Here is a 17,106-nt window from a genome sequence, read left to right on the forward strand (position 1 = left end):
AGGTCTTCTATAAAGACATATATCTGCAATACGGCACACTGACAGCTATCCAGGGAAAAGTGATTTGCTTATTATAATCACACTATGAGTCCTTTGTTGATATTAGTGTACCAATGTTCTTCTCTTATATTGCAGGGCATAAAGGTCTGTGGTTAGCTTCAAAGCTGAGGAGTGGGGAAAACATCAGGTACTTAAAAACAGAGGAGCAGCCCATAAAAAGTATAAATCTCACTCCCATTTTCTGCCAGTTGTTATAATTTGTCACTCTTGACATTAAAGAGGAGAGAAACAATGATGAAAAAAGGGTCCAGGGAGAAAAGGTGATAGAATACAGCAGGTAAGAATTTTGGGCAGTAAAGGATTATCTAAATCTGCTCCCCTGTCTTTCAGCTCTCCCTCTCCCATTTATTTTCAGACAATCTGGGCAAAAACTGCTTGCATACTTCCCCTTATCTCCTCCTCCTCCTCCTCCTCCTCAACAACAACAAAGCTAGAGACTTTTTAAGAACACGAAAGCTAGAGAGGGAGCATATCGGACTGCCAGACAACCTGACAGCCAATGGGAGCCTGGGGGGGGGGGGGCGGGCACATGGGAAGAGGATGGCTGTCAGCAGTGGTGAAAACCTAGAGGCAATGCCAGTCCTTTCTAAGAACCACTGGAAATGCTATGATTTTATTACAGCATTTCTAGGAATTTCTAGAGAGGCATGCAATCACTTCTGGGTTTTCCCCAGAAGCGGTGTCATGCCTTTGCCCCAACGGCCATTAAAAAAAATAATCTCCCACTGCCACCAAGCAGGGGTGGGAAATGGGAGGACTGGAGAGCTGCTAACCCTGGGAACATGGCATATTTCTAAGGGGGAATTCCTCCTAATTCCTCCTGTATGTACAGACCTGTATGTACAGATTCACTGACTGTGCTGCCTGGCCTTAGATTGATCTTTGTGGGGCCCACCTCAGAAATAAAGAGGAACATCTAGCTCAACCACACAATGCATCCTCCTGGCTGAATGGCCTGTGAGGAGGAACTTGGGGGAAACCTCATTAGCTTTGCAAGTGCAAGACGGTACTTAAATTTCATACCCTACACCATCTCACAGATAAATGTAGGAGCATTTCTGTGTACTTGTAAAAATACTTATTTCACTCCAAGGATCACAGTCTGAGGCACTCCATTTCTTGACATACGATGCTGAAGGCTCTTCTGCACCTGCAGGGCATTATGTTCATTTACTCTGGAATAGCCTATCCTCCACTGGAGGCTTGATTAGTGAACCGACCTCAACATCTTTCCTCATATTTTTAAATATATTACTGTTTAACAAAATGTTTAATTTCTCAGTGGATCTGGTGGTACTTTATTGCAGAAGAGCTGCAATTCAAACCCATCTGACAATTTTTAGTGCCTAGGTTATGGGTAAAGGAGTGGAAACAGCAGCACACATTTTGTTGCCATGTGTGAGTATTTAGTTGCAGGTGCATTAAGAATCCTCCACCCCACTGAAATGTAACTTTTAAGGACCTGAGAGAAGGAGCTGAAACATGAAGAACTCTCACCCACATTCACAGAAACAAGAGCTGGGGAGTGTTTGTGGCTGGATTGATTGTTGTTTCGCTCTGGAAAGTGCTTTTCTTCTCTTCACCTACATTCATGTACATTCTTAGCTATGGTGTAAAAGCTGGATGCAGGAGAAAGGATGACAGGCAGGTTACTTGCTTTGTTTTAGGAGTATTCCCCCACCCCCAGGCATATTTGAAGATTAACTGATTAAAGGTTTCCCCAGGGTTTTTTTATTGGTGTAAAGATGTCTACCCCTTCCTCTTTGAAATCTACTTGGAAAAATGTGTGTGAGGGCCTAACCACATGATGCATTGTTTTCACGTCCCCCCTGCCCAAGAACCTGTTGATCATATGTGTGCACTAGGGTTGCCAGTCTCCAGATGGGGGCTAGAGATCTCTTGCTTTTACAACTGATCACCAGATGACAGAGATCAGTTCCCCTTGAGAAAATGTCTGCTTTGGAGGGTAAACTCTATGGCATTGTGCCATGCTGAGGTCCCTCCCCTCCCTAAACCCTCCCTTTCCAGGCTCCACCTCCAAAATCTCCAGGTATTTCCTAACCCAGAGCTGGGAACACCAATGTGCACCCAAGAGTATGCATTAGGGTTGTCAACCTCCAGGTAGTAGCTGGAGATCTCCTGCTATTACAACTGATCTCCAGCCGATCAGTTCACCTGGAGAAAATGGCTGCTTTGGCAATTGGACTCTATGGCATTGAAGTCCCTCCCCTCTCCAAACCCCATCCTCCTCAAGGTCCATCCCAAAAACCTTCCATCAGTGGTGAAGAGGGACCTGGCAACCCTACCTATGCATATGGGAATTCAATTTCAAGCATGGAACACCCAGGTAGGGTTGCCAGGTCCCCCCAGCAACCAACAGCAGATCTTGCTGGGATGAGGGACTTGCTGGTGACATAATGACATTGCTGGTAACAAGTTGATGTCACTGGTGACATGCTAACATCACTTCTTGTGTGCCTGGAAGTGATGTCAGCACATCAGTGTGGACATCTGGGCATTTGGGCAAAACTTTATGGTTTGAACAGTTGAGGGTGTCACAGCTTTATCAAGCTGGAGGAAAGAAAAGGCAAGTGTATGGGGCTTGCCTGCTATGGTTGCTGGCTTACTTAGAAAATATCAGACATTTCTATGTCCAGTATTTTCTCAGTTTATTTGCTGGACAGAAAGGGCAAGGACTGTCAAGTTCAAAACTAGACACCTGGCAACCTACCTATGGATCAGTCAACTACATTCCAACACTATTAGGACTGTCGAAGGCTTTCACGGTCAGAGTTCATTGGTTCTTGTAGGTTATCCGGGCTGTGTGACCGTGGTCTTGGTATTTTCTTTCCTGACGTTTTGCCAGCAGCTGTGGCAGGCATTTTCAGAGGAGTAACACTGAAGGACACTGAGAGACACTGTCCTTCAGTGTTACTCCTCTGAAGATGCCTGCCACAGCTGCTGGCAAAACGTCAGGAAAGAAAATACCAAGACCACGGTCACACAGCCCGGATAACCTACAAGAACTATTAGGACTGCTTGTTCTGACAGTCTTTAGGAGGTAGACTCCCCCCCCCCCCAGAGTTGAATAATAGTAGGTCAGGAGTTCAAGCCACTCTGCTGTTCTTTAATTAAGTTATGACCTTGTCTAAATCCAAACTTTTGTGTTTTCTGCCCTTCCAAGTGCAATTTATTTCTTTTAATTTTTGTTAGATTTTGTATGGAGTTCCTCTACACTTTCTCCTTTTATTTCTCCTTTTATTTTGCCTTCTTTTTTTTTTGTCAACTTTCTTTTCAGAAACAGCTAACTTTTGTAAGGACACTTGCTTATGGAAGGCTCACAGAGAAGATGTATGCCTGACTCTCCTGGGTCTATTTTTATTCAGTGATATTAGTGTGACATTTTGTAGCTTTCACAGTAATGCCTGGATGACCTCTCTCAGTGGCTATTGTCTTGCTTATGTGAATTCCCTGTTGTCCTCCTGCTCTTTACTGGTTCACATTAGCAACATCATTTGCAAAGTCACTTTCAGTAAGGAATACCACACTGACACTCTTATAGTTCATTTATACTCAGTGCCCAACTAGGAAGAGCATCTGGGTGCTAGAGGAGCATTCTCTTCTGATCCTCTGCTTTAATTGCTGGGGGACAAACACACACACACGGAAGTTTACCTTACTGCAACTAAAGAGGCATCCTTTGAAAAGTGAGGGATGTAGCTTCAGCCTGCCATTTCAAGCAAATCTCAGGTGCCTAAATGGCTATCAAATGCCCTCTGAAGAGGCAGTTTGCTCCTTCCCCATTAGTAGGGTTGCCAACCTCCAGGTATTAGCTGGAGATCTCCTGCTATTACAATTGATCTTGAGCCCATAGAGATCACTTCCCCTGGAGAAAATTGCCGCTTTGGCAATTGGACTCTATGGCATTGACGTCCCTTCCCTCCCCAAACCCCGCCTTCCTCAGGCTCTGCCCCCAAAATCTCCAGGTATTTCCCAACCCAGAGTTGGCAACCCTACCCATTAGCAACTCAAATCACGTGCAAGCACTCTACCTTCATATGGACAGCTGGAATGCTCAGTCACAGATAATTCTTTAATTCTTTTGCTGAAAGAGCAACAGAAAACAATTCCAGGAGGATAAAAAAAAAACCCAGGAAAAGATAGTTTATTCCTCCTTCCTTTTCGTTACATTTGTACGAAGCAGGATAGTACAAATGTAACTATGCAGCGCAGCAGATTTTTTGGAGGACCCTGGTTACTTGCCTAGCCAATTATCAATAAGCATTTTCATATTTTCGAAACCAGCAGCTTTTCCCTTTCTGGTTTGTGAGCACATCACATCCTGTTGTCCTTTATATAGGCAGAACTGATGCAAGCTCATTAGGGTACTCAATGAACCCTTCATTAAAACATTACTTTGTTACAGTTCTTTAAAAGAGTGAGAGAAATACTTTCCTTTGTACTGTTTCAGGATAAGGCAAGAATGGGACGTTATGCTAGAGTGCAGAAGAAAAGCCATTCCACAAGCTGTATATCTGAAGAATGGTTTCATAGATACTCACAGCATTTTGGATAAGCTTGATCAGAACTCGCTACTCTTTAAGAAGATAGCCTTATTGAATGAAACAGAGAAAGAAAGAAACCGGTTTATTTTTCAACTTTCAGGGGAGAACTGGACGGTAAGTTTTCAACAAGGTTAACATTTTGATGGGTGAAATATTTGAGTGGTGCCATTCTATCTTTTGAGTTGTGCTGAAAGCACAAGTTGCAGTCTGATGTTTGATTCCTCACTAGTAGTTATGAAAGGAGACCTCTTGAGTCATATAGTACCAAAAGCAGCCTGTCCCTAAAACGTTCACCAAGCATTCACCCCACCAGCCCCTCCTTCTTCATAAAAATGGCCCCCACCCTCTGACTTATCAATAACTCACAGTAGCTTCTAAGATGGACAGACCCTAACTGGCACTTAGCTAAGGCTGGACTCTGACTGATTGCTGAGGCTTCTGTGCCAGATCCCCAGAAGTGCCCCATGGTGGTCACATGTGGTACTACATGACTCAACAAAAAATATCAGCGGAACTCGCTGCCACGTTGCAGGACTACAGAGGACTACAAAACTGTCATTCTCTGCAAAATGGAGATGTGATGAGAGGTCTCCTTTCATAACTACTCCCACTCCTCCACATGAGTGGCGGACGCTAATCCGGTGAACCAGGTTGGTTTCCCCACTCTTACACATGAAGCCAGCTGGGTGACCTTGGGCTAGTCACAGCTCTGTTAGTGTTCTCTCAGCCCCACCTACATCACAGGATGTCTGTTTTGGGGAGGGGAAGGGAAGGTGATTGTAAGCCGGTTTGATTCTTCCTTAAGTGGTAGAGAAAGTCAGCATATAAAAACCAGCTCTCCTTCTTCTCTGATTTGGTTTCTGGTATGTTACTGCTTCTGATGGCAGTAATGGCCTGAGCTGTTAACACTCCCTTTGGTGGATGAATGTCCCCCCCCCAATCTGGCAGACTCCATCTTGTGCTATTCATAATGAAGATGAGGTTCAGAGAATTTCCAATAGTCTTTTCCATGTAACCTCTGCAATGTGGCTTCTTCCCATGTCACTCAGTACCTCAGGGTCACATGTAATACGTCTGTGCTGTGGCTTATTTCCACATCAGCAAGGTCTTCCACATGGCAAGCCAAGATTTTCTCATTAAGCACAGTAGCAGAAGGGCTTCCTCATGGCAGATTACTTGTATTTCCCCTGCCTAAGCCCACCACTACTGCCATTCCACTAGATCATTATAGTGTACCTGTCTGCCAGGTCCTCTGAATTACTAGTTTACATTTTTTTTAATCTCCAGCTCTTTTTTGCTGTTGAGGAATGTCTATCTCCTTATAGCTCCCCAATGAAAGGGACTAGTGATTTACATTCTTAAAAAAACAAAAAAAACAAAAACAAAAAAACCCCCAAGAAAATGAAAGGTGGTGAAGCGGGTCAGTGCCTTTCGAGTGACTAAGCTCTTAGAATTGACCCCTTCCCGAGAAGTAGTATGTTATCTTATTCAGCCAGTCATCTACTAAGCAGGACTCAACTACTTTACTCACTTTAAAAAGCAAGACTTTTTATTGATATACTTCCAGTAAATATGTGTAAATGCAAGTTAAAAAGTCTTTATGTTCAGTAACAATGTATTTTTACAATGTATACTGTAAAGCAAGAAAGTTCTACATACTATTCAGTATTACAATCCAACACTTTAAATATAACAGTCAAATAAGTCTGATTTAGTTCCAAGTATCTAATTCACACTCTAGAATAATATATTTGTAAACCTATACATACCAACAGCCTCTTCTTGAGACCCTCTGAAAGAGGTCTGAAGTACTAGCCTTTCTGTGTCTGTATTTATACTATTTCAGTCACCTTGTGGCTGTTAAACTGTTTATCAAGGTATGTGAAACCGTTTCTCCAGGTAGGTTTCACTGTCCTTCTATCAAGAAGCTAAAGGTAGGTGAAGGATTGACTGTCCTTCAATCAAGCCTCCTATTCCATTACCTTATTTGGATTTCCCCTTACAGGAAACTCTGTTGCTAAGTATAAACAATCAGTTTTAAGCTTTATCCTTACTCTATATATTCAGGTTCAGTATTATTCTTATCTACAGAAAAAGACATTTCATTTAAACCCATTCATTAAGTTCTAGGACCTAGCATTCATGTTTAAATCATAAAACACAATTATAGTTTACATTACAACATCAGTATCACATGAGTAGATGGACAGCATATCTGTATGTGTAGTCATTGGAGTCTGACATTTGAGTCTGCTTTCAATAACTATAAAGGACTTGAGAAACCGATTCTTAGTCTAGAAGTCAGGTAAAGGACAATGAGAAACCGTTTCTCAGCTGGGAAGGTCTTTTACAATGATAAGTCACTTGAATGTTACTGAAGCCTCTGCTAGAGTGATAAAGACAAAAGCCTCTTGCATATAACATTCTTCTTTTAAAAGGACATTAAACTTCTTTATGTATTTTCTGCAGTTTGTATATGTAGTTGTGTTATGTTCTGAATAATTCTGCATATGTACAACATTAATACCATGTTCATGTGCTCCAATATGTCAAAGCCTGTAACAGTGGGAATTCAGAGGACCTAGCAGATGGATTGTTATAACATTACACCAATAAAGTGATTTTGCAATTGGCATTTAAAAAAAGAAGCTTAAAAGCTTCCTGATGGCCACTGCAAAAGACTAGGGCAGGGAAAATCGCACCCCTGATGGCAGGACTCAAATATGACCTGGACTTCCCAAACCACTCAGATTTTGGAAAGAACACTGAAAGGTGCATAAATATACCATGAAGCTGTGTGGAAGTGAAACAAAAACCGACTTCTCAATAGCTTCCAATCTGGACCAAATAGCTAATGTGGAACTGAATGGTGTCAGTGCTCCTGGAAACTAGAACAATAGTGGTAGCAGGAGGACTGGAGGGCTTCCAAAGACATTTAGAAGTGCAAGGAGGAGTCGTTCTGCAGGTACTGTGAAAAATGGCTTTCAGATGGCCTTCTATTAGAGATGGGCTTATTAGATAGCTTCCCATTGATTTAAAATGATCTAAAACCAAATTATTGGTCTGTTCGCCTTTGTCGTCATTTGTCCTATTAATCTTAGGTAATGTGACTATTTTGTCTTCTCAGCTGCACCATGGTGTCCACTTTGACATTTCTCTTTCCTTTTCTCCTTTATTCAAGCCCCAGCCAAACATGCCATTTCATCTTCTAAATATTGTGAATATCCTCTCTTTTTGGTGTCTGTCTACTGTAAAAAATAACAGCTTTATATCCTTACTTTTTTCAGGTTTATTACTGTAACTCTCTCCTTCTTGGCCAGCGTGGTGTATTGATTAAGAGACTCTAATCTGGAGAACCGGGTTTGGGTCCCCTCTCCTCCACAAGAGTGGCAGACTCTTAATCTGGAAAACCAGATTAGATTCCCCACTCCTCCATATGCAGCCTGATGGGTGACCTTGGGCTAGTCACAGTTCTCTCAGAACTCTCTCAGCCCCACCTACCTCACAAAGGGTCTGTTGTGGGGAGGGGGAGGGAAGGTGATTGTAAGCCGCTTTGAGACTCCTTTCAGTAGAAAAAGTCTCCTTTCAGTAGAAAAAGTTGGGGTATAAAACCCAACTCTTTTTTCTTCAGCTCTGGCATATTTTTCTTCCATTTTTAATTCTGCTAGTTGTTTGGTTCTCTGTGCATTTCATTTTGCAAAAGCTTCTCTTCTTATTACACTTCTTTACAGGTCTCAATTTTGTTATCATGTTCAGTTCAAACTTTTGATTTTCAGATCTCTGTATACCTTGGCCCCATCATACCTGTATTGTCCTATTTCTGTCCATTTAAACTCTTTTCATCTCCAGTATACTGATTTTACCTTTTGCTAAACCTCTGATTAATTTTTCTTTTTTTTTGTGCTTCTGTCCTTTTCTCTCTTATTACTACTCCTTTTTTTCTTGAACTCACCAACCTGCAATATCTGCAAATCTCCTTCCCTACTATTATTGAAATATTTGGAAACATACTTCTTTCAAGCTTCTGATTCCTAGTTTCTGCCTTTCTTTTATGTATCCTTTTCCTTACTCTGTTGTTCTTTTCAACTGTAATCTAGCAAACAGGGATTGTTTATTTTAATATTTTATATAGCAGCCAGCTGTTAAGCACAATACATATTGTATGTAATAATATTTAAGTTCAAGCAGTACTTGTATTGATGAATGGTTGTTTCTTATGATAAAGAATCAACCTATCGTAAATTTGCAGACAGAACATCTTCCTTGTATACTTTTAAAAATGTGGGGTGCCCTACTGTTCCCTTTTGCTGTTAAAGATGAAGACTGGAATATTCTAGTGCTATCTTTTGAAGCAATTTATCTGCTTCCTGCTGGCTTCTGTACTGTGGCTGAAGATTACTGAAGATCATGAAGGAATCAGAGAGCAAAGGCAAAATGAAGCCTGTGTAAATTTCAGTTCCTCTCATAAACTGGTTTGTAAAGCAAACACTAAAATTGCCCATCACCTTGTATTTCAGGCAAGCATAGCCATCTATGCATAGCACTAAGCACAAGCCTGAAAAGTCATTTATAATGTCTTTTCCAGTGTCCTTTAACAAGATTTTTCAGTTTTTTCTTTTTATTCCTTTTAAAATTTATTTTTCCACAATGAGTTTTGTGTTAGCACTTTCTAGAACTAGCATGTTAGCTTTTGTTTTATACCAAGTCATTTCAATTCTGTTATTTAAAATAAATCATAGAGGCCTGGGAGACGGTTTACAGATTTCTACTCTACTGTGAGGATCTTGGGTGGTACTTCTTTAAATAACATACATTTTGTCAATCCCAGCAAAAGGTGAAGAAGTACACAATTCTGGGGAAGTATCACAAACAGGTTTTAGAAGCTCATAGCTGCATACCTGTTTGCTCCATTTTTGTTCTTACTGTTTAAAAATCTTATGGATAAGTCTAATAATTAACTATTAATTGCTAGTTCCAACAACCAGAAATGAGATTAGAGAGGCAAAATTCATTCAACAATGCGTTACAAGGATTCAGTGAAAGAAAAAGTCACTGTTACTTTTCAGTAAAAGCAATGTTTTTGTTGTGTAGGATGCCAGACCCTGGCTGTCTTTGAAAAGAAACATCAGTTTTTTCCCTCATTCCCCCCTGGAAAATGCAACTAGAAGTTAATGAGATATTAAAATATATCTTCACTGCATTTGGCTTGTCCAAAAATGTTGGGGTCACTGGGGATGTGTGTGTGGGGGGGGAGGTAGTTGTTAATTTCCTGCATTGGGCAGGGGGTTGGACTAGATGACCCTGGTGATTCTATGATTTGACAGTGTTTCGAGATCAAGACCTTATTGTATGTAATATTATCTCTTTTTAGGAGTTCCCAGATTCACTGAAGGAACAGACACATCTAAAAGAATGGCATGTAAACAATACCAAGATCACAACCATTCCAGCTTACATTGCCTTGTTTCAGGACCTGAGAATACTACAGTTATCCAGTAACCACATTACAGAGCTGCCTGTTGAAATTGGTATATTTTTCACAAATTTAAACACTTACACATTATCATGTTTGTTTATGTTTTACCCTGTCTTTCCGCATAAGGTGCCCAAGGTGGATGTGTCAAAATGTGTGTGTATCATATGTGGCAATTTATGAACATTTGTGTTTCCTGTGAGGTTCACCGAGGGTTGCCAGGTCCCTCTTTGCAACTGGCAGGAGGTTTTGGGGGTGGAACCTCAGGAGAGTGGGGTTTGGGGAGGGGAGGGACTTCAATACCATAGAGTCCAATTGCCAAAGCTGCCATTTTATCCAGGGGAACTGATCTCTATTGGCTGGAGAACAGTTGCAATAGCGGGAAATCTCCAGCTAGTACCTGGAGGTTGGCAACCCTAGGTGCACCCATCCCAATTTTGGTAATTTTTACTGGATATATATATATGGTTGTTAATTGCACAATAGAGATAATTTGCAACTGGGTAGTCTTGTCTGCTCAGGAAAATCCAGATGTGAATGATTGCTGTAGCTCAGTGATAGTGCACTATCCAGTGATGTGTGGGAGTTGTGAAGGGGTATGTAGCTGATCACAAGTAAATATTCAGAGGAACAGGAAATGTATCACTGTTGGCAAGGGTTTAAGGTCCATATCATCTTATCCCATGTAGTTGACTATTTGGGTCAGAATGTGGATACAAATGCACAAACTATAGGCACATCCCACTGAAAATAATGGAATGTGGATGGACGACATCTACATTTAGGGTTGCCAACCTCCAGGTGGTGGCTGGAGATCTTCCACTATTACAACTGATCTCCAGCCGATAGAGATCAGTTCACCTGGAGAAAATGGCTGCTTTGGCTATTGGACTCTATGGCATTGAAGTCCCTCCCTTCTCCAAACCCTGCCCTCCTCAGGCTCCACCCCAAAAATCTCCAGGTATTTCCCAGCCCGGAGCGGGCAACCCTATCTGCATTGGCTTCTGAATATGGATGTCATCCATCTGTAAGAGTATTGTTTTCAATGGGATTTATGTTCATAAGTGCATCTGAATGCACATCCCAATCTGTTCTTTGCTAGTTATCCATGGCAACGGTTGGATTGGGGGTGAAAGTTTTTTCTGTATGCTACTGTCCCCAGGGGGTGCTATTTGCCACAATGTGGAAACTTGTGGGCAGCCTGTCAGAGCATGTGGTTTCCCCAACAGCTCCTCCTGGGGCCATTTCGGGTTGAGAAAATGGCACAGGGAGAGACTTAATACTGCTCTCCATGTACCCTGTTGCCCTGTGAGGGGGTTTTAATATTTCTTAAACTCCACACCTTGTCACCTTTGTGTGAGGAGAAAGCTTTCCTTTCCTCCCCCACCCCAGATGAAACTGAGAGGCTTAGAGGCTGTAGCTGATTTTATAATTATGGATATAAATTGAAGTTTATTATTTACAGAGGGGCAGATAGATCGATTGCTTTTCTTCAAAAGAGGTATAAAAATTAGTTGGTTAGGAACAGTTCGAATCTTAAATGGTTACAGACACAGTACTTAGTTCTCAGTACAGTCTCTTCAGGCTATTCAGTAAATATATTCAGACTTTGTTCAATTTATTCTTGACACTCAATATACTCAGTGTAGACTCAGTTTACCCTAGCACAAAGAATACCAGAGAGTGGAGGTTCCTCCACAACCTTTCCCACTCCTCAGACTTGCCCACCTCCTGTGGAAAACAAATCTTTCTCCCCCAAAACACTGAGTCAGGAGTCTCCCTATTTCAGGAGCCACCTCCCACCTAGTGACTGAAGAAAGGGTTTTCTCTCTCTACCACAATCTTCCCCTTGTCACCACTCTGCAGGGCCGGATTTAGGTTTGATGTGGCCCTAAACTATTGAAGGGAATGGGGCCCTTTATATGTCCAGCTGTCCTTTGTCAACCACAAATTGTCGCTGTTTTTTGTGTTCAATATATGCCATACAGTAATTTATGGACCTAATAGGTATCTAAAGCCATTTGCACATAACAAAATATGTATTTTATCAAAGTAATTGTTGAACTGAAATACAATTAAGAAGAAGTATATTAATAGTGAAATAATTATTAAGCTCTAACTTAAAATGATAACACTGTTGCTGTATGTAGGTTTTATTTTATTTGTTTTTTATCTTATATTTTGGAAATGCACATCCAGTTTTTTTTCCTTTAAATTTTTTTGGGGCCCCCAAGAGAGTGGGGCCCTAAGCTATAGTTTGTTTAGCTTATAAGTAAATCCGGCACTGCCACTCAGGTTTGGTTTATACAAGCTAGGTAATATTTGAACACACAGGTGTAAGAGAGTCTCTACACACAGCTGCACAGTTCAGGAACTCAGAGCTAAAAGATCGAGAATTTCTCTCTCTCTCCAAGAAGACCCCTGTCAGCTCACCAGACTCTGCCCATTGCTGGGTGACCTTGGGCTAGTCACAGCTCTGTTAGTGCTCTCTCAGCCCCACCTACATCACAGGGTGTCTGTTTTGGGGAGGGGAAGGGAAGGTGATTGCAAGCCGGTTTGATTCTTCCTTAAGTGGTAGGGATAGTCAGCATATAAAAAATTCTTCTTCTTCTCCTTCTTTGCAGATTTACACTCATCTAAGTCAGTTGAAGCCAGTGGACTGAGGTCCAAACTGCATGCTTCAGATACCATAGGATTGTTTGGATTTGCAGCCATCCAGCAGCTGCTAGTTCCTCATGGGAGCACCCTTCTTCCCTCCCGTGCTGTTTTCTAATCAGAAATGGCCCATGGGGCGGGGGTGCATGTGCAAACCACTCAGTGCGTGTCTCAGGGCTGTTTCCAGACACTAGTCTGCAGGACTTCCAAAGTGAGTGTCTACAAGGAGCCCTGCAGCTGGTCTCCTGCTGCAAGTCCCTATGGTGATCACAAGGAATCCGTAATGTAGTTTAGCCCTAAGAAGGGTGTAACTCTGCTTTGGACTGAATTGGAGTAGAGTTGTAGGATACAACTCAATATTTGGCAGCCTTACGGATCATCCAGTGAACAAGTCCAGTTCATTCACTTAAGATGGGGCAAAAAATGAAGAAATAAAAACTAGAAATTATTTTTGTACATGGAGGGTATTTTAAAATAGTTAGGCCTTAGAGGGATATTTTTTACCTTCATTTTGTTTAACTGGTTTAAGTATTTGATGCCAAGTTAAATTTCTCCAGCTGTTATAATATCACTAATGGACACTACTTATTTATTTATGTATAATACATAAATAATTTCCAGCTCGCATAAAAATGTACTTTATGGGCAATCTGGCAGCTAAATGCATTAGAAAATCATAAACAAGGCATAAGTATGAGTTTACGAATGTAAAACAAACAGTAAAATTCTGGCTGTTTTATTGATATCTTGATCCTTGGGATGAAACAGATCAACAAGTTTAATTGGTTTAATCATACCACAAGGTGGCAGTGGAGATTTGACTAAAAATAGAAACTAATTTGGAAGAGACTTTAGTCTCAAATTCCCTTCTTTTTTTGTAAAGTACATCCTCTGCAGGAGGGGATGCAGAAGTGAAAAATGGCCCCTGGAGCCAGCCAAGCTCAGCAGCTCAGTGGGCCAAACAGTGGGCATGAGCTCTCACCCACTGCATCCTCCCCCAAACTGGCAGAATGCCGGAGGAAACATTTGCTGAGCTGACACCAATCAGCATTGCTGATTGTGAAGGGTCTGATGCTGAGCCAAGTGGCCCCTGATGCATTGGTAGGGTTGCCAACCTCCAGGTACTAGCTGGAGATCTCCTGCTATTACAACTGATCTCCAGCCGATAGAGATCAGTTCACCTGGAGAAAATGGCCACTTTGTGAATTGGACTGTATGGCATTGAAGTCCCTTCCCTCCCCAAACCCTGCCCTCCTCAGGCCCCACCCCAAAAACCTCCCACTGGTGGTGAAGAGGGACCTGGAAACCCTATGCATTGGCAGAGTTGCTGGGGCTTGGCTGTGCTTTTTTTCTGGCCACCAGCAGCCCTCTAGGGTTGTGACCCACTGGACGCTTCCCCTGTTTGTTAAATTGCCAGTCTGCCCTGATCAGTGAGTTTTTCAGTTTGAAAAGTTTTGGGACTGCTTGAGCTATCATTTGCCATGAAAACGAGGAACAAAAAGTTAGTTACATAAAACACGCTCATCTCTAGATGGCTTTCTTACTTTGGCCAACAGAAATCGGTATGAGGAATTGTCTGTTCCCAGACAAATGGATGCATTTGCAGGAGATGTATGATGATTTGCATACTGGCAAGCTGCAAATGTGGAAGCACTCTAGACACAGCTGATGTTTTAGAAATCGTCTTTCCCATTAGAATTGCCAATGCTGAATTTGCATGCATGATATGTGGTATGGCATTATTAATTGCAAAACCACAGGACATGTATAACCCTCGATCAGGGTCTGCTTTGTATTTCTATTGGATGCAGTCCAAGATAGCCACAGCACAGGTGAGGGATAAGCATATACACAGAAAGGGTATTTTGAAAGCTTTTACTGAAGACCATCACTGAGCAAACAGGCCAAGCTGATGGGAAATGTGTTGAGCATTAGGTAGCGAGCTTTGTTTCATTTCAGACAGGCAAGGGTTAATATTGAGGTTAACCAGTTCAAAGGTATGATGTAACCTGTAATATGTTAATCTAGCATTTGGTCAGTGAAGAGCATCCCTTAGAGACATGCCGCTTGTCACGTACACAAGCAAATCTGCATTTTACTGTGCTTTCCTTATATCCTTTGTTTAGTAGAGAAAGCACAGTCCTAGTTAACTTTTGACCATCAACCTGGAAGGATGGAGGGGTGATTCTTATATCTAGAAATGCCTCATGTTTAAGCTTAGTGCCTGCCAGAAGCAACTGGCAGTATAGGTAACTGTAGAGATGTAGAAATAATTTATTTGTTTTACCTCCCGTGAACCCTATCCCTGGTTTAGTAAGTAAAGGTTGTTTGATTAAGACAAAAGGACTTTGTCTATTTTTGTGTGTGTGTGTGACTTACTCTATTTTCATTAGGCCATAACCAAACGATCCAATCCCTCTGAATCGGTAGCAGATACTAAGAAGTAAGGCTCAATTCTAACAAAATGGAAAAGTAAGTCGCCTGTCTTATGTAAGGACCCTTTCTTACCTTTAACACTTTTCAACAACTCTTACAAGACCGAGGGTCTTGAGGTTGGAGGGGAAGGATCCCTTAGCTCATCCGAGAGCCAGTGTGGTGTAGTGGTTAAGAGCAGTGGACTCTAATCTGCTAAACTGGGTTGGTCTCCCCACTCTTACACATGAAGCCTGGTGGGTGACCTTGGGCTAGTCACAGTTCTCTCAGAACTCTCTCAGCCCCACCTACCTCACAAGGTGTCTGTTGTAGGGAGGGTCAAGGAAGGAGTTTGTAAGCCACTTTGAGACTCCTTGAAGGTAGAGAAAAGTGGGGTATAAAAACCAACTCTTCTTCTAGATGGGACTCCTTTGTACGATGAACCAATATCTCCTCTTATTGAAGATAGCCTCTGGGGTTGCGGGGAGGTAGGCTTTTGGTAGCGGGAGAGTCAGTCATTAGGAATATAGAGAATGGGGTCTATGATGGATGTTTTAACTGCATGGTGACTTGCCTGCCTGGTGTGAAATTTGCAGACACCATGAACTGTATAGATAGGTTGATAGCTAGTGCAGGGGCAGGGGGAGTCAGTAGTCATAGCGCATGTTGACACCAACAACATTTGGAAATGTGAGGTCCTGGAGGAAAAAATTAGATAACTAGGCAGAAGGGCAAAGGCCAGGACACTATCATTTCAGAATTGTTGCTTGTTTCATTTGCAGGGCTATTCTAGGCAGGCACCGGTTAGGGATCTCACTGCATGAATGAGAAAGTGGTACCAGGGGGAAGGGTTTATATTTGTTAGGCACTGGGGAACTTTCTGGGAGAAGCCAAACCTATATAACTGAGGTGGGTGTCCTCAAACTGAAATAGAATCAGGCTGCTGCACTTAATATCAAAAAGCAGCTTTTAAACTAACTTCTGGGGGAAAGCCAACAGGAACTGGAGAGTCTTTGGTTCAGAACAACTCATCCCAAAGGGATGATGTGGCAATTTTGGGGAGAATATTGGCAGGAGGAGTCTAGAACTTGAGGATGACAGTAAGGCAGTAAAGGAGAACTGGATGAAGAAATCTGAGGGCCAAGGGAGTGGGGATCCTTAGAGAGAGAAATAAAGTACAGGTGCCTGTGTGCCAATGCTAGACATCTCCAAGCCAAGATCAGGGAGCTGAAGCTCTTGGTGCTAAATAACAGTGTAGATATAGTGGGCATTTCAGAAACTTGTGGAATCGGGAAGGGTGGGACATGTTGGGGACGGCGTTACTCTGTTTCAAAGCACAGAGTCAAATGAGCTAGAAAACATCAGGGAAGGAAACTCTCCCTTGGAATTGTTATGGGTGGAGATACTAGGTGCTAAGGGTTACTTAAAAGTAGGTGTGTATTATCACACACACACCCTATCACAACCAGGAGGCAGATCTCGAGATGGACCAAAAGGGAGAATGTTTTAATACTCAGTGACTTCAGCTACCCTCATATTGTTTGGGCAAATATGTGCTCAAGTCATGCCATAGAAGCACACTTTCTAGACATCATAAATAACTGCACTGGAGTATTTGATCATAAGCCAACTACAGGTGTAGCAACTCTGGACTTGATTCTGAGCAAAGCTTGAGACCTGATGAGAGATGTAAATATTGCACCAATTGGGAATAGTGAACACAATGCTATTAAATTCAGCATTCATGTCAACAGAAAGTTGCCCCTTAATCCAAAACAATCATTTTTTATTTCAAAAGAGGGAACTTTGCTACAATGAGGGGATTAGTCAGAAGGAAGTTAACAGGAAGGATTAAGAGTCATATCCATCCAGGATGTCTGAAAACTATTTAAAAATACACTGACGGCCCATTCCTGAACTCCAAGGACGAAAGTCCTCAGG

General features: G+C 42.0%; 1 protein-coding gene across 1 annotated transcript in view; it reads left to right on the top strand.

The window, feature by feature from the left end:
• The window catches only part of LRRC2 (leucine rich repeat containing 2), a 104,186-nt gene that overhangs the window by 46,377 nt on the left and 40,703 nt on the right, over positions 1-17,106 (top strand). The window contains exons 3-4 of the mRNA XM_056848693.1: positions 4,532-4,739; positions 9,997-10,153. Coding sequence (XP_056704671.1) covers positions 4,532-4,739; positions 9,997-10,153 — 365 coding nt within the window. The remainder of the gene's footprint in view (positions 1-4,531; positions 4,740-9,996; positions 10,154-17,106) is intronic.

Source organism: Euleptes europaea, chromosome 4 (assembly GCF_029931775.1).
Source record: "Euleptes europaea isolate rEulEur1 chromosome 4, rEulEur1.hap1, whole genome shotgun sequence".
NCBI lineage: Eukaryota > Metazoa > Chordata > Lepidosauria > Squamata > Sphaerodactylidae > Euleptes > Euleptes europaea.